The following is a 26,469-nucleotide window of genomic DNA, read 5'->3' as shown; positions in this document are numbered from 1 at the left end:
AGTTTAATTCCTACCTTACGCATTCGCCGGAGGGCGTTTATAGTGTTGTTCTTTTCATTTCTGTCAATTAACATATTTATTCCTACATTACGCCCCTGCAAGAGGGTGTCGACTGTGGTTTTTATTTCAATTATGTCAATGAACAGTTAAATTTCAACTTTAATAACGTCGAAACTTGGGAACGTTAACAGTTTTATATTTTATACTGCTGTCAATGAACGGTTAAGTTTGTGTTTTTCATGGATCATCCAAAATGCATGTTTGGAACAAATGCATGATTTAGGCTTTGAAAATTTATCCTAAACTGTTAGAAAAGTAATCAAAACGTTTTGAAAGCTTGTTTAAAATTGATATCTGAAATAGAACCGTAAAGCTCTGGTTGGATTTTGCTTTGAAGCTATCTTCTGCTACATCACGATATATAACCGTTACGGATATAATCCAGACATTTTACAGTTTATCTTGTCTTCCCACAATGGGAACAAGTACTATCAGTTATATATGAAACACTTCCAAGCTTTCTCGGGAGAAGATAACCAACTATTGTCATTAATTTGAACTTGAATTATGGTTAATTTCTCAACGGTTTAAAGATATATTGTAAATATCCGTATTCTCTATTATTGTCGGTATTATTGCAGTATTATCTTTAAAATGCTCGATCAAACGACTCTATAACTCAACCTGAGCTAACTTAAAAGACCTTGGTTAAATTAAAAGTGGAAGGACCTTGTCCTGGAACCTGGTGTTTTGACAATCATATCTTAGTTAACATACACATAATGCGACCAACCTTTATTTGGGAAACGAAAACGGTTTGAAACATGGTATAAGGGTATTCAGATCTGTATTTGCTTCATCTGTTTCATCTCAAATTTGAGCATATTGCAAAAATAGCGAAGCGATTTAAATAAAATGTTTGGTAATAAATAACATTACAACCACTGAAGACCAACGAAATTGCTATGTTGTAACCCCACAATAAATGGCGCCTGTACACAAACACAGTCACAAATACGATTAAAAAACTATTCATACAACATAGTGATTTCAAATATCAAGAGTTGTAGCAATATAACACGACAGCCACTCTATGTCCATGGAAAATCACTAATTCAATCCTTTACACTGCAAAACTGAAACACTTTTGAAAACATATTTGTACCATCTGTGACCATAAAGTTTCTGCTTGATCGAATGTTATCTTTTATATTTTCAATTTCTCTATAAGGCAATACACAATAGTACGATAACCGACACTCAACAGTATGGTTGCTGCTTTCCATCCAATCCACCAACCTCTGGATCGTCCTTTCTGCCATTCCTGCCACTGACAGTTGTATATGGGTAACAGAGGCAGGCAGAAGAAGGGGACGATCATCGAAGTATGCATTTTCAATATACAAATATTTTAATTTTGTCAACAACGGAAGTGTTTGATAGAAATCGACATTATCATATACATATTCTGTGGAAAAATGTTTTAATTGCTTATCTCCTTTTCTTAATGACTTAAGAAGTTCTTTCTGCACATTTGAGCCAGCGAATAAACAACATGTTAGCAAGCAATCCGTATTAACGTTGATGTCCAAGGTTTTACTTCCATAAATATAAAGGTATTTGAGACAAGAACAAGCTGATAAGTCATATCGACCACTGCAGTGGAACAGTGTCACCCCCTCGAGAGAGTTCGAGGAAAGTCGGAATACTTCTTGGAGATCTTCCTCGTTGATCGGTTCTCCAACATTGAACACATCAATATAACGCACTTTCGACTTGTTCATTGAAAGCAAGGATTTCATAGTAGACACGTTTTTAACCATGCTGTTAAACTTGAAAGCATGTAGGGCTAAAGAAATGTTTTTTATTCCGTTGTTGCTTGCTTCTTTATGTCCGCTAAAAATAATGTTTTGAAGTTCGGATACTCTTACAGTGGATGGAATGTCAACTTGAGTCCTGAAGTGACCAACTCCTTCGTAACTTATATATGACAGGTTATCACACAAAAGTTCGGACATTCGATGAGCAAAATCACAGTTCATCCCGCACACAAAAACAAATACCTTTTCGAAATCCGTTATATCCTGGTTTTTAACATAATAAGGCTTTATCACGCGGTCAAAAGTATCAGGATGAATAGAAACATGCAAGGAAGCGAGAAATTCCTGAACTGTTTTGTGAATGAAAGAGAAACTTGACGTGTTCTTGATCAAAGAATGTGTTTTTGTTTCCCGAATGACGCCGGTCTTGAGAAGACAAACTAGCTCCTCTTGTGTCAATTCTTCACAATCTCTGAACACTAACGATTCCCTGCGATCTGCTGCATATAGCCTATGAAACGCGAAGTTTGCCAGTTTAACGAGAAAATTTGAATATTGCGTGGCCTCACGAAAGCAGCGTGGTAGACGTACGCCATTTCCCTGGCATATTGTATCGATACATTCTGTCTTTCTAAACATCATGACTACCATATGGGCGTATATGTCACAATGGGAAAATGATTCCTCTACTCCCTGAAACCACAAGCACACAAGCATCATCACAATGATCGGTATCGACATAAAAGAGACCATATTTTTGTTTCGAACGTATAACATAAACCGTTTCAAGCCTTCTGATTGATCTAATTCTCCATCAAGACATTGTAGTACGTTTTGAACCAGTTGGTCGGTGTCAGCTGCGCCTTCAATACCTAACAACTTGTCTATTCCAGAGTCGCTGACTGGATGTTGGGCCATCCTCCAAGGCCTTGTGGTAATCAAAACGGTCGCGTCAATGTTTGGTGACAAAAATGGAACAACTTTGTCTCTGCCTTTGCATGAGCAATTAAGGTCACAAGGATGGGTCCACTCGTCCAAGCCGTCTGCAACTATCAGACATGTACGGTTAGACAGAACACGCTTCGCCGTTTTGAAAGCATCCATATAGTCATCTGATTCATAGAGTCTATTTATCAACTGATCTTTAATCATTTGAGTCAAGTTGCACATTCCACCGGCATCCCTCAGGGTAACATGGAAGAGGAACTCTATTTTCTCTAATGTTTCTACATCTTGAAAAAGATTGCGCTCAATATGTGTTAAAGGTACTTGTTTTTTGTTTGATGTCAATTTTCGTGACCAGTCAAGAGCAATTTTTGCAGTGAAAGTCGATTTTCCCATTCCAGCTTCACCTACAAGAAAAACTCTTCCAACAAACTTATCATCTTTACAGAGGACATCTTTATAACATGTAACTGGTATTGATTGTTTTTTTTCCGCGTTATCAATTCGTCTTTTATCCCTTTTAAAGACCTTTGGGGGAACGTAAAACCTTTCAAGCTTCTCGTCTTTTTCGGAGACAAATGGCGATATTGGCGCGCAATGAAGCGATCTGAGATAGCATTTCGCTAGGCGCTGTCGCAAATCTGTAACAACAAGTGCATATTGAAGTATATTGACACAGTAATAATCATAAAATAATACAATGACAATACTATCGTTGTTAATGAGGTATGCTCCCAGACAGGTTACATATTCGAAAAAGCGCAAATTGGAAAATATCACTTTTGTGCATATTGTAAAGGATTTGGGTTTGTACACAAGCAAGTTCACCAGAGTGCTCAAACATATTTAAAATCTTAGAATGAATTAAACTATTATGTGTGAATTATATTTCAAACTTTTTGGGGAAAATAATCCTGAAAGTGGTGTTTGATTAAAATAGTGCTTATAAAGTATGTTCAATATTTCACGTGGACATTAATGTTCTTTATTCTAGGTGTTTAAATGTTCTCATTAATTATTTAAATTCATTATTGTAAAAACTTTAGCACATATGTTTAGGTTCGCCGCTGGTTTCTCTGTCTCAGTTGAGTTCGTACCACTTGCGCACTGCACTTTATCTCATTGCTTTCTATTTTATTCAAAGTTTAATTTAAATCCTTCTTTTTTAGTTATGGTCCAGACAAGCAGCTGTCTTGTAAATGCGTACTGTCAAATGCACAGATAATTTAGCAATGAATGAAGGTAGGATTAGGGTTCCTGCGCACTTAACTTTTCGAATTTCGCCCTCTGTCTGTTTTTCAATGTTCATTAGTTTTTAAGGTAATGTCCAAACAAGGTGTGACGCACGGACGGACGGACGGATGGACGGACAAAGCTGCGACTATGTGCTTTCCCTTCGGGGAGCATAGCAAATACAGGGACAAGCCCATTAAGATATTAAAGAAACGCGTCTTATGATACAGATTGAATAAATATGAATTCATTATGGAAGAGTAAAGACAGACCCCATATATGTAATTTGTCATACTACTGTGAACTCATTTATGTTCGTTATTACATTAATATCCGTTCTTTTCGATGGTGTTAAGTATATAAGGACTAAAATATAATGTAATAGCAAACAAACTATTCATAATTAATAGCAACCTTCTTCTTGTTCAGCAATCGAACTCAAGGTTACTTTCTGGATTTTACCAACTGCCTCTTCCACTGCCGTGTCAAGTGCTTGCAGACCTTCATTTGTGCGACTGTATATTTCACGCTGACATAATTGAGACTCGTCGATAACCTGGGACACGGACTGTTTACTTTGGTTTATTACTTCATTCATGCCGTCCCTAGCTGTTCTTTCCAACTGAAGTTTCCCAGTTTCTATGACTAATCTAGCATCTTGTAGTTCTTTCTGAATGTCCTCCGTTGATATATACAGGTTGTCCTTGAAGAGCTTCACAGGAAAAAAAGAAACGTCCAATTAATAAAATGTAAATTTGTGATTTAAGAGAAAATCATGAACGTGTCACGTCCTGGTTTCTCATCAAACTGAAAAAAGAAACAATCGTTTTGCGACATCTACAGGTTCTTTTTTGAAAAAAACAACGATTTGGATTGAATAGTTACATGAATTATCCGATATTTACTTATTTACACTACACCTGTGATCGACTTTATTGGCTTCAATACCGTTGTACCGGGTCGTTTACCTGGTGAAGTTTCCGCAATGCCTCTTGTGCATTCGTGTTGCCCGCCAGGTATTGTGGATCAGAAAGCAGTACAGTCAATGTGTTAAAATACTGTGCTAATTCAGCGTCAGAAACCTTCAGATCTGGGTTATGGCGGACCTTTCGACCAACATCTCGAGCCTAACGTTCAATAGTAAACATTATTATTCAAGATATACAGTACAATAGTACTGATAAGGAATATTCCGATGTTCATGAATTGTGTTTTTATATGAAACTAAGGCAATAGCACTAGGTAGAAAATGTGTTTTTTTACACAACAATCATTAGAGTAATTTTGAACATAAAGTTATTGAACACACACACTACGAGTGAAATATTTCCTTAAATCTGGTCAATAGATTATTCATTTCGCATTGTTTTATTAGCTTTATTCGGGGGACTTACTTTAGGTTATACCCTCTCTCAATGCTTACGTAAGGTTAAAAATAAGAATCTGTTAAATTGCGCAAAAAATCAACGGGCATGTGAATATTATTATAGTAATGACAAAGACACTGGCATCAGAACAACAATAATACAATGAAAACTACAGGGAGAACCCCAATAGCCAACCAATGTACGATGACATAAATACCAAGCCCCAAAATATGCATAACGGACACAGAGAAAGAACGAGGGAAAGTAAATGAAAAAATGTAAAGAGTACAAAATAAGCCGTAAATATTATTACCTCTGTCAGTAAATTCGGGACATTGGCGACATAAGCAAAGAAGTTGACTTCATATTCCTTGCAATTTAACATCAAACTAATCACGCCATTGAAGTCCGTATCATCAAAATAATTGACGTCTTGGTAGCCTTCTCCCATGAAACATTTTGCCACCTCCCAGTGGTTTGTACACCAAAGTTCAGACCGTGTGTTTTTCCATGAAGGGTTGCCGAACCGATGAACACTTACTATCTCGTTTCTGAAGTCTCCACATATCTGAGAGGGACATGGTCTTTGCATCTTGTTTGGAGTGTTGTGAAATTTGCAATTCCGTGGATTTGAACATAGTCCCCTGGTAGGACATAGGAAGAGATTTTCTGTCAGGCACTGGCTGCATTTTGTCCCTGGACTTAGTTTGTTTGCCTGTTGTATCGATGAGTGTATGTTTTGTTGTGTTCGACTGCTGCCATCCTCAGCAAGACCCCGTAGGCCGGACTTGGTAATCCGAAGGGCAAGGGAGGATTTTAACCAGTTCTGATTATCCTTCTCTTCCAAAATTGTCTTGTAGGAGGCCATCTCTATCCGTCAATGCAATTTGTTTGTATAGCAGTGCTACTTTTCATGATATGAGGACGTAATCGGTGTCGGTGAACATTCATGCCTCAAATTCTTTGGGAAAAGAAACATATCGCTTATTTAAATGTTATCTAATAATTAAAACATATTACATATATCAATCTTATAATCCAATTTACGTCTACAATCCATGAGATGATGTTTATAATTTTGAGATATTAATCACTACCAAAATAGAAAATGTATGCTACAACTTCTCATGACACATTTGTTTGAACTATACTATGGACGTTTCAACTGGTTTTGTTTATTTCGTTGAAAAAAAAACACGACTTTTCTAATTCAGTAATATCTTGATGACATTTTACTAAAATCTGCACTTTAAAACTATGAAACTATGTCGGATGACACATATGCATGTTTGTGTTTAGGATCAGCCACAATTTTTCTCAATGATGCTGCGAAAATGACAATCATCACCATTAATGTTATGAAGAGGAACTGTCATAGAACGAAATTGTTATATGACCTTCATTCTTGAATGGAAAAATCCCATAGCAACCAAAAGCTTATTTCGTCTCAGGCGTATAATTATAATAATCATTTTTTGATATTACTAGAAATATAATTGGAATGACTGATTTAAGGAGATGATAACAAGCAATATTATACCACTATGTTCAGCAATGTCTGTGGTAGATGGAAGTGATGGCATACATTTCAAATGGTTGGTGTGGACCTAGAAATCCATGATGATCGCCATAAAGGTGTTATGTTTAAATGTGGCAATAAGATAAGGATAAATACTCACATAGATTTATCTTCTCTCATATTAAATGTTAGGGTAATGTCATTTCTAGGCCAACAGAGTATGAAGAATGTCAAAAGTTTTCCCATATCATTTTCTTCTTTTAAATTTTACTTTTTTAAATGCCAAAAAGTGGTACTAGAATTGAAAAGTGCATGTCTCTTCAATTAATATAATATTTAGTGTAAAGTCTTAAAATATTTTTGAAAACATCAATATTTGCTTTCCTTATAGCATGCCAAAGGTATACTTCAATGCATGGGAAAAAGGTATCTATTGTATATTCTGCTTCATTTGAATATAACTCTTCAATGTCACGGTCAATGCCAATGCAAGGTCAAATACAGAAAAGGCAAACAACTTAATTGTTTTGTGCCGATTTGTTTACACAAGGGTCTGTAGAAATTAGCAACTGTGTTATCCTAATACATGCCACCGAAGGTGTTTGCCAATAAAGTGCTGTTTCCAAGAGGTTTTAATATTATTATATTTTGGAAAAAAATACCACAATCCTGGAGGTGGGGTAAGTTTACCACCATGGGTATTTTACTTCAAATAAACGCAGCAACTCATTTGCAACTGGTTATATTTGAATTTGGCAGGGTTTTATAGTAAGTAATTGGCAAATAAAACAAGAAAAAGGAAGGAGATGGTTTAAATACAATTAAATGTATTCTTTCCGAACATAAATTAGAAATTTCTCTGTATCTACAATTAACTTAAATGTTTAAAATACCATTTTTATATCTTATTCAATTATTGTGTTTAAAGATCACCACAGCCTGACTGTTCCCAAATACATTGTGTATTTGTCAGTCCATGTTGTGCCAATAAATACAATAAAGAGGCCATATGAAGCTCACTTTCATGTGCAAATCCACACAAATGCAGCTACAACTTAAATTAACTCAAATTAACACAGCAGCATTATACTATGCATTCTTAACCACCGGTTTCTACACAAACCCTTTAGGGGTCTAACAATTCCTATTGTGACTACAGTCAAGCATATGTAAAGATTAACACACTGTAAAAGGTGTTTACGAAAGTCAGTCTAGGTGAATTCAAGCCAAACAAACGCATATATGGCTGTAATTTAGCCTCTTCCTTGCCAAGTTTGGCAAAGATGAGGCCCATTTAGAGCAAAAAAAACAACAACTTATGTGTATAAAGCATTTCCAGTGCCCAATATGCAACAATTTGGCAACCTTAAGCCACATTCGGAGCAAATTAAACCAATGGACAGCTTTTAATCAATTGAAAATAGACTATTCTTTTGCAACCTTAAACCTAATTCAGAGCAAGCAAACCCATGGGCTGCTAATTTACCATACTGAGTACCAAGATCACATTGTTCCTATCATACAATCCATACACAGGCCGAAACCACACATTTTAAGCACTGATTTAGTCTACTTAGCGCCAAACAGACCATAATTATTCAACCAGCAAGTCAATGTAAAGCAAAACCGGATGCAGTTCTTATTAAGACTACTCAGCCCCAGGCAGACCATATTTCTGCAACCATTATGCCCAGTCAGAATCAAATATACACATGTGCTTGTTACAATAGGCCTTTTCAATGCCAAATACTACACATTTTGACAACTATAAATCCAGTTCAAAGCGGACCAAACCCATACGCGGCTCTATAACTAAGCCAAGTACTCCATGCCACGTGGTAGCCATATTGGATTTGGTAACCATATTGGATTTGTATTGAGAGGGACCTTATCCTTACCTAATTTGGTGGTATACTAAATTATGATAACTATTATATTTAAATAAACTGATGAAAAGGGATATTCAATATAAAATTATGTCATCCCAAATTGTATACCATTGAATTTGTATTTGCATCTATTATTAGAACATTATAAGGGAACTATAAAATGTTGTGGCATTTTTGAACTTTTACCTTGATGTAGTCAATGCAGCATGTTGTTTTCAGTTAAATGTGTTCCATATTTTGTGATAAAAACTCAATTAGATATTTATGGACGCCATCTTGAACACCATCTTGGATTTCAAGGTCCACATTATACAAAGGCTACACGAAATTTAGCTTAAAATATTTTCTATATTTAATGGAGGGTAATTTTCAAACATTTTTTTCTAATATGCACCAACTTATTAACAAATAGGAGTCACTGTCCGCTTGTGAATTAATAATTTTCAGGAAAATAATTGTTGCCATCGCAACAAAAGGTCTTGTAATTTTTAGGATTCTTTGTAAGCATTTTGAAATAGTTAACTTTTAACATCTTAAAAGCTATTTTATACCACTAAATCAGGCATTTATTCCGGTCACAGTAAGTACCACAGCTATATATTAACATAATTAATGGCGGCCATAAGGGATGAATCCTATGTGGGGCCTGAGCTAATTTATTCATGTTCATATTTTCTGTAAGTGTATCTAGTTTTAAAAATCGGCACATGTTTTCAAAATATAACTATCATTCTTTTATTTAACTAGTTGATGTGCTATACAACGTAACTATAAATAGAAGCTACAACATACTTTCATGAATATATGATCAACAGGATTGCTTAACATTTATTTAAATGTTTGTAATTCAATATTCAGTAATATTGTAAAGAGCTAGACAGTAGAAAGGTATTTCCATTGACTGAAAATGCGTTACACGTTTAAGTATCGTATTTCTTAAGCTAAATTAAATTCTTAAACTTGATGGTACAATATAGGAAATAATATCAAAGTTGTTTTAAAATAATATCCCTTAACTCTATCAATACTTATAAATGAAAACATTACGAAATTTATATATATAGAGAGATATATATTACATAGCGTTCCGATGACTTGCTACAAAGGAGCAATAAATAATTAGCCGTGCATAAAGTTTGTAAAATGAAATCCATTTAGAAACCTGGAATAAGTGGTCGCATTCATTGTTGAATGAGAAACTATTTACAAAACATAAACACGATTAACAATATAACATAAAGTTAAATACATTAAATAAGAAAAGCATTTAATACATGATGAAGGTATAACTAACCTTTCTATCAGGAAGTGTTGAACAGTCATCATGTGACTGTAAAAGGCTACACAAAACTATTAAATGCGGCAAGTGTCCTTATTACTTAGTTACAAAGTTGAGGGTAGTTTTGATTTTTATTATATACCTTTCATTCCTAGTATAAAAATATATTATCCTAAAAGAAGCATAATTGCAGACCACGCAATGCGCGCTGAGATGTTAGAGTAGTTTCATGTATTGATAGTGTCGCTACGGTAATAAAAATGCAGGATTATTCAAATATTTTAATATAACGCGATGTGTAATAGCTACACCTGCATGTTTTTTTCTGAATAATTTTATGTTATATTTCTTGAATTGAAAATTAGTATGTGTATGTGTTGCGTTAATGTTATGTTCGTAGATTAATGTTAAAAGAACATATTTGGTAGCAACAGTGGGATCGCTGGTGACGTACAATTACCAGGTTCCACGTTCTAAAATGTTCTGAAAGCTATTTGATTTTGTGTCGATAGATTTTTCTGATGTTAGTTATTTTAATTAGAAATATAGTCTGTGTTTTTGAAGTTTTGCGTAGAAAATAAATATTTTGATCTGACTTTTAATATGAATATATTTTCTTTTTATATTCATAGTTGTTAAACAGAAACATGGCAGGAAAAAGAAGAGACAGAGTTGAGTAAATGAGGCAATTAGAGCAAAAAAAGGCTACGATTAAAGGGAAAAATTCGAAGCTAATAGCCTTCATGAGAGAAATTGGAGAGAAACATAATCAGCTCTGGTTTTATTCTTATCCGCAATAACATACAATGTTGCAACGTATAATATTAATGTTGAATAAAATATGTTTAAACTAAAGAACTTCCACCCCCAGGAGCTCGCTTGAACATGAAAGGACGTTAAATCTTCCAAGAAATATTCGTTTAGGAAGATTTTCCACCTGAGGTAACGTCGGTGTTGATTGATGAATTCGTGACCATACGAAAAAAGAAACCAATACAAAATATGAAAAATGATGATAAATTTCACTCGAAAAGACATACGATGATCGAATCAGCCACTTACGAGGGGACAGATTAAAGTTTGGACTACAGAGTACATTTTTATTCTAGTACGGACCTAAATGGCTGGGGCTTAAATGAAAAAGGGTTATATTTGGGGGTTTCTTTGAAAGATCAAGCAAAAGGAATCTTCGGGACTCTGTCAGGAAATGCCAAGGATTATAATAAATAAGTACAAGCTCTTGAAGACAAATTTGCCCGCTATATTAGACCGAGTTATAAAGGGTTTAGTTAATTAAACGAAACAACAAGCTTCTGAAATAGTATCAGCGTAAGGTCAAGACGTTCGTCGCTAAACAAATTTAGCCTACCAGATGGCTCCGAGCATTGTTTGTGAAACGCTGGCAAATGAGCAATTTAAAAATGCTTTGTACAGTTCCGAAAAACATTTTAGGGTAAAACAAGCCCGCCCCACTACCCTGAACGATTCAGTTAGGCATGCAGTCGAATTTAAAGCATACCATAAAACGGAAAGCCAAAGAATCGAAAGAAAAGGCATTATATTTTCGGCAAGTGACAAGAATGAGATAAGCATAGAACAATTAGCTCGCATGTTAGAAGAAATGCAGAGAGATGAAAATGTTTAAATTGTAACACAAACATACTTCCGATAGGAGAAACGACTTTAGTTCGTGAAACTCAAGAGGCGGTTACGGTAGATCTCTGGGTAGGGGACGTTTTGATAATGGAATGGATAGATCTACAGATCAGAGGAGATCACGGGCATGGTACAATTGTTGTTCAGAGTCTCATTTGAAAATAGATTATGACAAACAGTTCACTCAGGGAAATAAATGGTCAACATGAAAAATAATGTTTGTTTGATTGATACCGGAGCATGTTTTTCTATAATAAGCACAGACGTATGGTAAAAGAATAAGACAAAACATTCGAGAGTAGATGACTGTATCATTGACATTGTCACAGCCTCCAGGCGTCCCATGATTTTAAAGGGGAAAATATGGTTTGTTTGAACATAGGAGATATCAAATGAAAGGTAGAAGTGGCCGTGGCCATTATTGAAATTTAGGCCATTCTTGGATTAGCTTATATAAAATAAATAAATTGTAAAATATACATTATAAACAACACGCTCTACATGGACAGAAAATTATTTTAGTTTAGGTGTTTGGGCCATATAGGTTATTGTTGCATTGTATTGAAAAAAAGAGTACATATTCCGCCTAGATCTGAGAAAATAGTATTTAAAAAAGTTGTAGATTCGTTACTGCAAACAGGTGAAGAATCCATTAATGAACCTCTAGATATATTTCTTGAGAAAGGTAAAGCACTAATGACCAGAATCATTGTCCGAAAGAAAGACATTTTGTTAGTTAGAGTAATGAACTTGTTTGATGACCCATTTGTATTTATTAGGGAAGTAATGTTGCTACTGTAAGCTATGTGGCTGAAATTCAGAGAGTTAAAACAGATAAAGTACAAAGTAATATAAAAGTACCAAGCCATCTAAAAGATCTGTATGAAAGAACTGCAGGAGATATGACATTTTCACAGCAAAAAGAAAATGCCAAGTTACTGACTAAGCACTCGGGCGTGTTTTCAGAAAACGATGATGATATTGGTTTAACTAGAGTCCTCATGCACAAAAAACAACTGGATGTGCAACTCCAATCAAGCAACCTTTAAGAAGGACACCATTTGATATGAACAAGGAAATAGATGAACAAAATGACTCTTTGTTACAGAAAGATGTGATAACACCATCGAAAAGTCATTGGGAAAGTGACATTGTCTTACTTCGCTAGAAAGACGGAACTAAGTGATTTTGTATAAAAGGTTCAACGACCTCACAATGAAGGACGTCAACCCTTTGCCCAGAACTTCATTGCCATATCGCTCCATCAGTTAATAAAAAAGGTAAAAAAAAGTCATTATTCACATCAAGGACCAAAAATGCGTATGAAGATCTAAAGGTCAAGCTAACGAATGCTCCAATATCTAACCCACATCCAGACTTTTCAAAAGAGTTCATTCTCGATGTTGATGTCATTGATTTAAGTATTGGCGCTGTTATTTCGCAGAAATTTGATGGAAAAAACGTGTAACAGCGTATGGAAGTAGGACACTAACAAAGTATGAACGGAGATTCTGTATATTACCAGAAAAGAAGATTTATCTTTGGTGTTCTTTGTGTTTTACTGTAAACACTATTTGTACGGCAGGAAATTTCTAACACGAACATACCATAACTCATTACGATGGTTAATGAATTTCAAGAATCCGGAAGGTCAGACTGCTTGTTATATCATTATTAAATCATTGTCTTCTTATGTTATGAAGATTGAACATCGACCTTTGGCACAGAAATGCATATGGTGACAGCAGAATTCCATGTAGGTAGTGTTGTAGGGCGGAAGAAGTGATAGACAATGAGGCCTACGGTACAGATGACTCTTTGCTAACTGGTGGGAGGGGACAAGTTTCTGATAAATGTTCTGAAGCACCCACTAATACAGAAACAGACCAGGAGCAGGAAATTGAATCTATGTCAAAACGGGTCATTAGAAAACCTAGATGGATTCTTGATTACGAGTGTATTCCCTATTTTCAGAGCCATGCCGAACATAAAAAAGACAAAGCGCAAGTTTTGTACTTGTCCAAACTGTAAGCAGGAATTGAATCAATCCTTGATTGACAAACACTTGAATGTCATGGGATAACAAAAATCCATATTTAAATATAATGACTATGGTGAACTACTTAAACCAACATGTTGCCAAACTTTACACGACATGGTTTAACAAAAGAGACTGGGACATGGGTTAAAAAAAAAGATATTGTTCAGGAAGAAGAACAGACGAGTAAAACGGAACAATAGCCCGTTGATATGGTAGAAAGAGTGTAGAACAAACAATGATGGATGACTCTATGATAAGAAGTGAAAGGTTGCCAAACAGTGCCGGAGATGCGGTAGAAGAGGATAAACTGAAAAATGATGTTACCATAGGGAAAAAGGTTAGGAAACCAACTGAGCCAAAGCCGGTTACAGCTCATCGAAAGAGAAAACCACGGAAGAATCATAGACACTAGAATGGGAAGTGGGAAGGGCTAAGCAACCACTTTGGCAAGGTAAACAAATAGTCAAGAAAAATGAACTTGATGTGATCGAAGAGAAGTATCAGAAAACTATGTATGTGAAACCAGGAAGGTCAAATGTTCAGGTAAGACTGACACGAAGAAAGTTCGTAAGGCAGTGGAAATGTTGATGAGAACGCAAACAGATACGCGGAGGAGACAAAATTTACTGATAAAGGGAAACGGAGAAGAGTTGTTCGAGTCTAAGACGGTGGTCATGTATAGATGGACATGAAGGAAATAAGTTTCATCCTATGTAAATATATTAAAGATGGTTTTATGAAACTATCGGATATTGATGTGAAAGTTGATGCGGATGGACAGGTTAATTTATACAATATCAATCAACGCGGAAAACATCTGCTCTCTCAGAATACACAAACGTTTTTTGTAATGTTTTCTGTGTAGATGTTTCCTTTTACAATGGACAATTAGAAAGACCAACATGTAGTGATTCATTTTATTTTCTGCTTGAGTGAATTCATCGATAGATACAAATAGATCTGAAAGGCCAACGCATTACTTTACACAATATGGTGCACATCTTACTAAAATATCAATACATCCCAAAGGTTCACATATTTAGCAGTAATGGGTCATCTTGAAAATCTCTATTAAACATCTTGGAATGCGCAACAAAATGAATTACTCCATAGATATACATAGAACGTATTCAATGTACATATATCTTAATTACTTCATCAGTCATCTTTGTTTACATATCAGTTATTTTACTAACATCATTAAATTGTTTTCCCATTTGTATTATTAGATCCACCTGGTTGTCATCAATGCATTGTTGATAAATATTGAATGGCTATTTTAAGTTGTGCTTTCCTATGAAATAGAATCTACGACGAAAGGTTGCAAGAGCATTACCATCAACCATATTAGCAAAAATTAAGATATTATGATCTTTTTTAAACGCAGTATTTTTCAAAAAATTCAGTCCAAGTCAGTTTATTATTTTTGTTAAGAGTTTAATCTCTAACCGTAATTTCATTAAATGATCAGCTTTCTATCAATAATTGTCAAAAAAAAAATCCATGTTGACTCAATTTCTTATTATTTATAATTATGCGATGTGTCCACATTTTCATTTGTCCCCACCGATGGTTCTTTCCCACGATGATGGTGCAAAGCGGTTTCTTTAGGTCACCATTCGTCATTTGCGGGATCTTTTTGAAAGATAACTAATCAAAGGAAATGTCAGCAAAGCCTTAGGAAAATAAATGTTTAACAGTCTTCTAACTTTTCTGAATAAGTGAAACAAATTGGGGCTTTTCTACCCTTTTGCGAATACCTATCATTTTATTTTGTATCTCTATTTATAGATATCGTAATTAAATATTAAAGGCAAAGGCCCACAAAGTGTTCACTTGATACATTTTCCTTTTTTAAACGATAACACTGTTAATTGTTCATGCTCATGAATCCGCCTATCAGATCGCCTGTCAGATTCCAATTAAACCATTTTAGAGCTCTGACAACGTTAGCAGACAGCAAATCCGCCATCAATTAACAAAAAGACCGCGAAGAGAACTCATTCAAAGGCAATATCAGTGAAAACTTGGGAAGTGAAATGATAAACATTCTTCCAACTGTTCTGAATAAGTTGAACAAATCGGGGCATTTTTATTTGCGAGTACCTTTCACTTAATGTCGTATCTCTATTTATAGATATCGTAATTAAATTTTAAAGGCAAAGGCCCACAAAGTGTTCACTTCATACAGTTTCCCTTTTAAACGATAACACTGTGTTAACAAGTGTTCATGCTCATGCATCCGCTAATCGGAGTGCCGGACAGATTCACATTAAACCATTTTAAAGAGCCCTAACAACCATAAAAAAGATAGCAGACAACAACCGTCAGATTTCCATAATGTGATTACAAGCCGGCACTTGCGCAGAGGCCATGGCTTATATAATGGCATACGCGAAGCAAATCCGGCTGAACACTCAAATGTTAAGCATTTGTTTTTGGATCTTTAAACAAATAGTATAAAATAGAATTGACAAATTCTACATTGCAAACCTCCCTGTGCCGTTAACTAACATTACTTTATCTATATTTTCAATATGGGCGCCGTCATAATGGACTATTTTAAAGACCCGTATTTTTCAGAGGTAATATATGTTGGATAATAGTTAAAGTGTTACGATTGCCTTTAACCACTGTTATATCGGCATTTTCTTTTCTGATTGTAGCATTTACAATAACCTTCAACGTGCCAATACCAGCAGAATCCGATGACCGAAAGCACTAGTGTTCGTTGCCTCGTTAAAACGACAGTAATTTCGTAAAACACGATTAAACAATGTATTTTGATTATCTTGAAGTACGGTTTCCTTAGATAATACTACTATGCGTGTGTATATGTCAAATGAGAGATAAATCAAAAGAGAAACAAAGCAACTAGTTTCCGATAGTCGCCTTGTTTGCATATATATGTAGTTTGTTTCTTTGACACGATCGTTAAATTACATATCTTTCCAAAGAGTAACCAATAGTCTTGTCATTGTTTTAAATAAAGATATTTTCGCTATCCCCATCAGATAATTAAAAAGATATGACTGTTTTTTTGCTGTGCTCACCTTTGTCACGATTTGTTTTCGGATAGATTACGCATCGGCGCCAGATAGAACCCTCAAATGCTAAATGTTGACGGAAAGAATTCGCAATTCATCATCACCGTTTTTTTAACTATACAAGTTTTCTTTTAAAAACAGCTGATCACAATACTATATATGAATTTATAATAATGTATACACTTTCATTTGACATGTTTGTGTTTATACTAAATAAAATCCCACCTGAAGCAATACTGCTTGTTGTTTAAAAAAGTTGCACGATTTCCAATTTACATTTACATAGGTCAAATGTTTTCCTATTCCTTTCACTCCTGGTCTGTCTCACTTTAGTACAATAGAAATATAATGTTTCGAGATTTCGAAATATTCCGAGAGGCAGCGCCTAAGTTCATAGTATATCACTAACAAGCAGATGAACATCATCTATGAAGTTTCAGTCATAACAGTCAAATCTTCATAGACGTGGTTTCATTGAAAGTTTTATATTAACGATGAAATGATATTTCTTTTAAATTAATGAATGTAGTGCTTACTTTAGCATTATGTCTAATTATTGAGATGTCAGAGGATGACACAAAATGAGTTTCATGTGTACCCGAACTTGGTTTGAACTCGCACCTAATCAGATGCACCGTTTTCAGGGTGCGAGCTTGTTCCTATATAAGTATAAACATCGATTTTGGTGCGCAGATTTCCGCTTATGCGCGCACCGGGAGGGCGCGGCAGGTCCCATTCGTGTCACCGAATGCCTCTCTCAGGTGTACCAAACCTTTTTTTGAACTCGCACCTTACGAGATGCGCCATCATCATAGCACACGCTTGGCCCTATATAGGTAAATTCAGTTTTGGATGCGCAGACTTCTGTGCATGCGCGCGACCTGGAGGACACGGACTGGTCACGTTCTTGGCAAAGGATGAGTATCAGGTGTACCCAACCTTGCATCTTATTTAGTAAACCATTTTCAGGGCGCGCACGAGGCCCTATGCAAGTATATACATATATTATGGTGCGCTAATTCCCGCGCATGCACCCACAACGGAGGGCAAAGGACTTCTCCCGTCCTTGTCAAAGGATGGGTATCAAATGCAGTAAACCTTGCACCTAATTTAATACACCATTTTCACAACGGAGTACATAGGCTGGTCTCGTTTGTGTCAGAGGAGGAGTCTCAGGTGTACCCAACATTTCACCTAATTTAATACACCATTTTCACAACGGAGTACACAGGCTCGACTCGTTTGTGTCAGAGGAGGGGTACCCAACATTGGTTTGAACTCGCACCTAATAATTTTCAGGGCACGCGTTGGGCCCTACATGGATACATAGAAGTTGTTTTGCGTAGGGTTTTTGAATGCAATAGTAAATTTAAGTTTTGGATATAATTAATAACACTTTGTTAATGCCCTCGTAATACATATATACAGACATTTTAATTATAAATGTTATAATGCATAATCACTGATTTAGAAAATCAAACATAATTCTGCAGTTTTTATGTATTATAAACCCAAGCAATTTACAACGGTGGTTGATGTGCAATGAGAAATATAAACAGCCATAAATACAATTAATAACTTTACATACAAAATAACGATGTCAATTTTCAAGAATTATCAGATAGGAATATTATCATTCTCATGTGTAACAGTTTAATAGTCAGAGGCGTGTCTGAAACTGAATAAACAGCCACTCTATGTCCATGGAAAACTTTTCAGTCATTCCTTAACACTGCAGAACTCAAACCGTCTTGCCAACACTTCATTTATGACCATAAAGTTTCTACTCGATCGAATATAATGTTTTATCCTTCCAGCTATGTGGCGAGGCTTTACATAAAAGAACGATAACCGACATACAACGGTATGGTTGCTTCTTTCCATCCAATCAACCAACCCCTGGAACGTAATCGCTGGCATTTTCACCATTGACAGTGCTATATGGGTAACAGAGGCAGGGAGAAGAATGGGACGACCTTCTTTGAAATGTGCGCTTCCTATATACACGTATTCTAATTTTGTCAACAACGGTAGTGTTTGAAGAAAAATGCCAATATGACACGCATCGTCTATCGATAAATGTTTCAATTGCTTATATCCTTTTATTAATGACTGAAAAAGTTCTGTCTCCACATTTGAAGAAGCGCGCATTAAATTACATGCTACCAAGCTCTCCGTATTAACCTTGATATATGAGGATTTCCGACCTACAATGCATATGTTTTGCAGACGAGTACAAGCTGATAAGTCATATCGACCACTGCAGTTGGACAGTGATACCCCGATGAGAGCATTAGAGGAAAGGCGGAAAACTTCCTGCAGCTCCTCCTCTGAGATGTGTTCTCCAACATCGGATATATTAATATAACGCACTTTAGACTTGTTCATTGAAAGCAACGTTTTCAAAGTAGACATATTGTTAATCCCGTGCAGCCTTTTTATACTAAAAGCATATAGGGCTAAATAGATGTCCTCAATTCCGTTGTTGAGCGCTTCTTGATGTCCCGAAATAATTATATTTTGAAGTTCTAATACACTACCTTCGGATGGAATGTCTACTTGATAAGTGTAGTTATCTTTAAGTCCTTCGTAACTTGTACATGAAAGGTTATTACACAAGAGTTCAGACATTCGGTGGGGTAAATCACAGTTCATACCGCAAACGAAAATGAACACCTTTTCGGAATCCGTCATGTCCTTGTTAGTAACATGATAAGGTTTTATCACGCGATCAAAAGCATCAGGATGAATAGACAAGTACAATGCAGCGAGAAACTCCTGTACTGTTTTATGAATAAAGGAGAAGTTGGACGTGTTATTGATCAATGAACGTGTTTTTGATTCCCGAATGACACCGGTCTTGAGAAGACAAACAAGTTCTTCTCTTTTCAATTCTTCAACATCTCCGAACACTAACGATTCACTGCGATCTGATGCATATAGCTTACTTAATGCGATGTGTGCAAGTTTAACGAGTATATTTGAAAATTGCGTGGCCACACAAAAGCAGCGTGGTAGACGTATGCCATCCCCCTTGCATATAGTATCAACTTGTGTTTTTTTAAACATCATGGCCAATATATGGGCATATATGTCACAGAAAGAAAGGGATTCCTCTTCTCCCTGAAACCATAAGCACACAAGCATCATCACAGTGATCGGTATCGACAACAAGTTTACCATTTTCCTTGTATGCACGTATGACATAAATTGTTTTAAACCGTCTTTCTGATATAATTCTCCATCAAGACATTGAAGTACGTTTTGAACCAATTGCTCGGTGTCCGCTGTTCCTTCAATTCCTAACAACTTGTCTATTCCAGAGTCGCTGACTGGATGTTGGGCCATTCTCCACGGCCGTGAGGTAATTAAAATGGTCGTATCGATGGTTGGTGACAGAAAAGGAACTACTTTTTCTTGTTCTTTGCAGGAACATTCAAGGTCACTAGGATGGGTCCACTCGTCCAAGCCGTCCGCAATTATCACACATGTTCGGTTTAACAGAACGAGCTTCAGCATTTTGTAAGCTTCCGTATTTTCATCTGGGTCAAACAGTCTATTTATCAACTGATCTTTAATTATTTGAGTGAAATTGCACATTCTCGAAGCATCTCTCAGAGTAACATGGAAGAGAAACTCAATGTTCTCTAATGTTTCAACATCTTGAAATAGGTTGCTCTCAATATGTGCTAACGGTTTTTGGTCCTTGTTTGGTAGTGTGCATTTTCGTGCCCAGTCAAGAGCAATTTTTGCAGAAAAGGTCGATTTTCCCATTCCAGCTTCACCTACAAGGAAAATTCTTCCAACAAACTTATCATCCTTACAAAGAACCTGTCTATAACATGTAGCCGGTATAGGCACTTCATCTTCTGCAGTTGTTTTGACTCGTCTGTGGTTCCTTATAACGATCTTTGGGGGCACGTAAATCCTTTCCAGCAACTCGTCTCTTTCGGAAACAAGGGGCGATATTTGTACGGTATGAAGGGTTTTCAGATAACACTTCGCTAGGCGCTGTCGAAAATCTGTAACGAGAATAACAATTTAGAGGTTTAAGCCTAACATAAGCTTCTGTCAGTTTATGATTATAATTGTACATGGGAGGAGTCAGCTCTCTTGCTCCGACTCAATTCATTGACAGGTGAAGTCTGTATCTGGCCGTTTAATATTAAGGTTTTACTCGATATGTTATCTGTTATATGTTATTGCCTTCAAGTAGATGCTAGATCTGATGAGGCTTATTTTTTATCTTTAATGTTATTTCAAGAAAATGATTTTGTGATGTTTGGAGAAGTTTGAGGTTGAATCCTGATAAAAATGTTTTTTTTCTTAGTTTTCACTGACCATGCGGTTTCGAAGACATTTAGTAGTAACGATATTTCTTATTTTTTAGTAATGTGTTTTTTGCCGTGAAACTTCTCTCATTTCTAGCATTGATCAGAGTGCCAGATATAAGATTTACACTGCTGGACGTGTCCTTGTGAAGCCTGTGATTTAATTAGCATTTAAAAGCTTATACTTCTGAACACAATCAACACTAAGGTTTACTTTGCATATGTAATATGTGAAGATTAACTACATTTTGAATCAAATTCATTTCAAAATAATTGTAAATTGTTTTAATTGCGAGGTGTATCCAAAGTTTTCAAGACAATCTTTTGTATGCACTTATGGTATCTCCTTGAAAGATTTACTAAACAACTTTATAACAACCTTCTTCCTGTTCAGCACTCGAAGTCAATGTGACGGTCTGGATTTTGCCAGCTGCCTCTTCCACTGCCTTGTCTAGTGCTTCCAGACCTTCTTCTGTGCGCCTGTATATTTCACGCTGTGATTGTTCCGTTTTATCATTTATCTTGTTTAATGATTCATTCATGCCAACCTGAACAATTCTGTCTAATTGATGTCTCCCAGTTTCAATGACCACTCTAGCCTCTTCTAGTACTTCCTGAACGTCTTCCATTGATATATGCATGTTGTCAGCTTTAAGCTTTACAAAAAAGCAAAGTAATGTTCTGTTAATAAAATGCAGATAACAGATAATACATAATGATAAGTTTGCATTTACACGTCCACTCTGTGATATTAGGTTGAAATAACAAATTGTTATGCGAAGGGAAATATGCCGTTTTTGCAGTCAAACAAAATGAAAGAAACATTTCTTAAAAGATGTTGCGACATCTTCACGCACTGATGTTTAAATATTGTTCTTACATCCAATGTCGCATTCCTTGTTGCATAACATCTATTTACCTGATGAAGTTTCTGTAAAGCCTCTTGTGCATTGGTGTTGCCCGCAAGGTATTGTGGATCGGACATCAGTGTAGTCAATGTGTTAAAATACTGTGTTAATTCAGCGTCGGATACCTTCAGATCTGGGGAATGGCGGACCTTTCGACCAGCATCGCGAGCCTATCGTTCAGTAGTAAAAAGGTATTAGTCAAGAGTGACGGGATGCTTAAAAACAAAAATAATAATCAAAGAAATATTCTTATGTTGATGAGTTTTTTATACGGAACCAAAGCGAAAGGGGAAGTTAGAAAATGTATACATGTTTATACTTTTTTCTTAGTTTTTTAAACATTTTAAATGGTCCGTTAAATAATAAAATGATATGCATTGCAAAACAAAATTATGAAATTCTAGAAAACTAATCTGTGTACATTTAAGACAATAAGCATTAATAAAATAAACACCAAAAGCATCTTTGTGTACATGTATATGTAAATTAAAAGTACAATAGGAGAGGACATGTCAATGAAAACATCTCAATGAAAACATAAGTTTAATTACAAGATTCTTTTGAATATAGCCAAAAAAGGTCGTTCAAACAACGCGTAGTTAAATATTAATACACATGTTATATTATTATAGTTATGATAACATATCACTGACATTATAGCACCAACAATACAACGAAAGGGACAGGTCAAGTAGCCAAACAATTTACGAAGGCAGAACCAACCAAACCAATTCTACATAATGGACCAGAGAAGGACAAAGGAAAAGTAAATGATAAAACGTAGAGAGTACAAAATGAGTCTTAAATATTATTACCTCTGTCAGTAAATTCGAGATATTGGCGATGGGAAAAGAGAAGTCGCCTTCATATTCCTTGCAATTCAACATCAAACTAATCACACCATTGAAGTCCGTATCATCAAAAGACTTTACGTCTTGGTATCCTTCTCCCATGAAACACTTTGCCACCTCCCAGTGGTTGGTACACCACATTTCAGCCCGAGTGTTTTTCCATGAAGGGTTGCCGAACCGATGAACGTTTATTATCTCGTTCTTGAAGCCCCCACATATCTGAGATAGGCATGGCCGCTGCATCTTGTTTGGGGTATCGTGAAATTTGCAATTCCGTGGATGTGAACATAGTCCCCATGTAGGACATTGGAAGAGGTTTTCTGTTAGACAATTATTGCATGTTGTCCCTGGAATGATATTGTTTGCCTGTTGTGTTGATGTGAGTATGTTTTGTTGTGTTCGACTGCTACGATCCTCAGCAAGACCCCGTAATCCGGACTTGGTAATCCGAAGGGCAAGGGAGGATTTTAACCAGTTTTGATTATCCTTCTCTTCCAAAATTGTCTTGTAGGAGGCCATCTCTATCTGTCAATGTTATTTGTGAGTTCGCTTCATGACTTTAATTATGACATTAACTATCGATGTCGGTGTACATTTATGCTTTGACAAAACCCTGGAAAAAGAAACAGTCCGTAACAAAACGATCGCTTTTTTAAATGTTTTCTAATAAATGGAAAATATAATTATTAAAATTATCAATTATCAATCTTATTAATAAAATATCGAATGATATCCATGAGATGGTAGATGCAGTTGAGTTTAACCCAAATTGAAATAGAAAATGACTACTACAATATTTTATCTTCTCCTGACACATTGGTTTGAACTACACTATGGACGTTTTTACTGGTTATGTTTGTTTCTTTTGAAAAGCACGACGTAACTAGCATCGCCCAGTCATATTGTGACCAACTTTCACCAAATGGTGCACTTTGGTTTAGGTTTATGAAACTTTGCCTGATGAACCATATGCACGTTTAAGTTAAAAAAATCAGAACCCAGCGAAATGTCGTCAATGATGGGTGGTAAAATTCTAGATGGCCGTCAACCTTAATGTAATAAAGAGAAAATGTCGATATAAATAACTTGTCATTTTACCTCAGTAAGTACATTATTTCAGTCAGATATGGTTTTTGTTAAAATCTTAAAAAGAAACCCTATAAAATTCAAATACATATTATATATAGAATAAGCTATTGGCAACCTTTTTCCGTCAATAAACGATTTTCCATAATGAAATGTACCTAAAACCTGTTGACCTCTTGAAGTTCTTTAATTGTTTAAATGTTTTTGGAAAATATGCATTAATTATATGCTGTCAATATTCTTTTAAATGTCTGTGGTTAAGACGAATAATTAACAAAGCCCCATAGCATCTTTCATTTCATTCTTATAATCATCACTTAAAATGACTAGAAATATTAATGGAGTGACAATCTTGTCAAAAGTGGTTTATTTAAGGAGTCGCTGACAGCAATATTATATACTTATTTGTTCGGCATTCTTTGCAGTATTTGGAAGTAATGGCATAAATTTTCAATGCTTGATATTGACAGACAAATCCAAGATGGCGCCCATAATGGCTGCCATCAAATGTCAATTAGTAGAAATGTTAAGTTTAAAGAGGGCCATTTTCTTAAATTAGATAAGGCCATCAGAGTATGAAAAAGGCCCTAATTTTGATTTTTCCCATATCCTTTTTTTCTAATTAAGTTTACGTATTTTAAGTTAGTGTCAAAAAGTAATGGTATAGTTGAGAAAAAAAAGTTCTTTTATTTAAAATAATATTTGGTGTAAAGTGTTCATATCTTTTTCAAAATGCCAATGTTTTATTTTTATATCACAATAGGATGCTAAAGTTTGTCGCAAAATTGCCACTGGTGTAAGAGTCTTATGGAAAGTGAGCTAGTGTAAGTTAAAAAAAACTCAAAATGCATGGCATGAATCTATTTCATACTGTGCTTCATGTTAAGAAAAATCAGTGTAACGGCCAAAGTTATTACCATGTCAAAAACAAACAAAAACACAAACAAATGAGATTCAATTTAATGTTATTTAGATGTTATTTAGATTTTATGTTACCAAAAGAGTAACATAACTTAAATGCTACCGAAAATGATCGTCAATAAAGTGTTTTTGTAGTAGACTGTTTCAGTGGGCAAATTTACCCTAAAAGCAAAGGTGCACTTATAAACGCAAATACTCATGGAGATAAGTATACCCTTTGAGACATATCTTCCACAAGTGTGGAGGTGGGGTTCATTTAGCCCGCATGAGTATAAATAACGCAACAATCAATTTGCCCCTGTGAAATTCTAATTTGCCAGGGTTTAACATTAAATAATTGACAAATACCTTTTAATAATTCGGCCCCATTCCCCTCCTGAAAAAAGTTTATATAGTGCCCCTACCTAGGACAAAATACCCTTTCAAAAGGATCATTGACCTCTTAACATTTAGCAAATGTAGCAATATAGTGTCATTCATGAATATGGCTGTAAGTTTGTTGAATTAAAGATTTGAAAACAAGTTGAACATTATATGAATCATGTTAGAAATTTTCCTCTTTTTGCCAAAACGACGCTGTTAATCCCTTATCAAAGGGCCCCGCTACCATTCTCTTGAAAGTAGAAAAACACTGAAATTGTTAAAAAAACACCTTATTATGTTTTATCAAGCTTTATTGAAATTCCTCAGCAAACTGTTTCTAAAATACTTAATACCACGTTTATTTCTTAATTATCTATTTCTTTTTCAATTTTAGCTATTTGGTCTTTCTTTCGGGCTATCTCAATCCTATCAGCTGATACTCTGGAAGCTATCATCTTAAAAACATTCTTGATACTTGTTGGTTTAGAATGAAACAAATATAGATGCGTGCAGTTTAAACGTTTTCGGACAGTATGACACTTTTTATTTATAGATTTCCTTCATAATTTCCTGAAATTAATGCAGCATTATATCGCTAGGTAAATAAGAGCGGTATTAAGAGTTAGCAATACTAACTTCATAGTTAATTCATACGTCACTTTCAACACAAACTATTGGCATTTTATTTTAACTATTAATGTTCACAATTATCATATAAACGCATCAAACATTTGCAAATCGCCCACTTGGTAAATAAACAGAGCACATATCTCAATGCATAGCCGATAAGTGTGTTATAATGTACTTCATATTGACAAAAAAAAGCATTTCACATAAAAATCTAATCATATCCAAATAAAGGTCAAAATCATATGAATGTTAATTTTAAATACGACCATTATTGACTGAGTTATTACTACTTATTCATTTTATTTCAAAAAGTCATAACATTGATAAAATCACTAAACAGTTTTAATTATATTTCATCTGTTTCCCAATATTCAAAGTCAAATTAACCATACAATGACACAATTATATTTTGTGAGTTACATATGAGCTCATCACTTGGAAGTATGACATCGCAAGTCCAGCAACTGTTTTTCCCACCAAATGTGCTTACCATTTAGCATCAAACAACATCGGAAGCACTTTTCCCAAGGACACACTAGGTCAACTATATCACTTAACACAAACATACAGTGCATGGGGACTC

The 26,469-nt window shown here is 35.3% G+C and overlaps 1 protein-coding gene across 1 annotated transcript; it reads right to left on the bottom strand.

Moving 5' to 3' along the window:
* Window positions 1-830: 830 nt before the first annotated feature.
* On the bottom strand, window positions 831-24,421 carry LOC128225064 (uncharacterized). The gene is made up of 9 exons (XM_052935078.1): window positions 22,851-24,421; window positions 22,047-22,205; window positions 21,507-21,783; window positions 18,518-20,818; window positions 17,592-17,780; window positions 5,679-6,235; window positions 4,967-5,125; window positions 4,413-4,710; window positions 831-3,406 (listed from the first exon to the last, which is right to left on the bottom strand). Exons 1-9 carry the CDS (start codon window positions 23,403-23,405, stop codon window positions 1,116-1,118), a joined length of 6,786 nt encoding a protein of 2,261 aa, XP_052791038.1. The 5' UTR covers window positions 23,406-24,421; the 3' UTR covers window positions 831-1,115.
* Window positions 24,422-26,469: the final 2,048 nt, after the last annotated feature.

The sequence above is a fragment of the Mya arenaria genome, chromosome 1, assembly GCF_026914265.1.
Source record: "Mya arenaria isolate MELC-2E11 chromosome 1, ASM2691426v1".
Classification (NCBI taxonomy): domain Eukaryota; kingdom Metazoa; phylum Mollusca; class Bivalvia; order Myida; family Myidae; genus Mya; species Mya arenaria.
The sequence above is the reverse complement of the archived record's forward strand: the minus strand, read 5'-3'. Positions and strand labels throughout refer to the sequence as shown.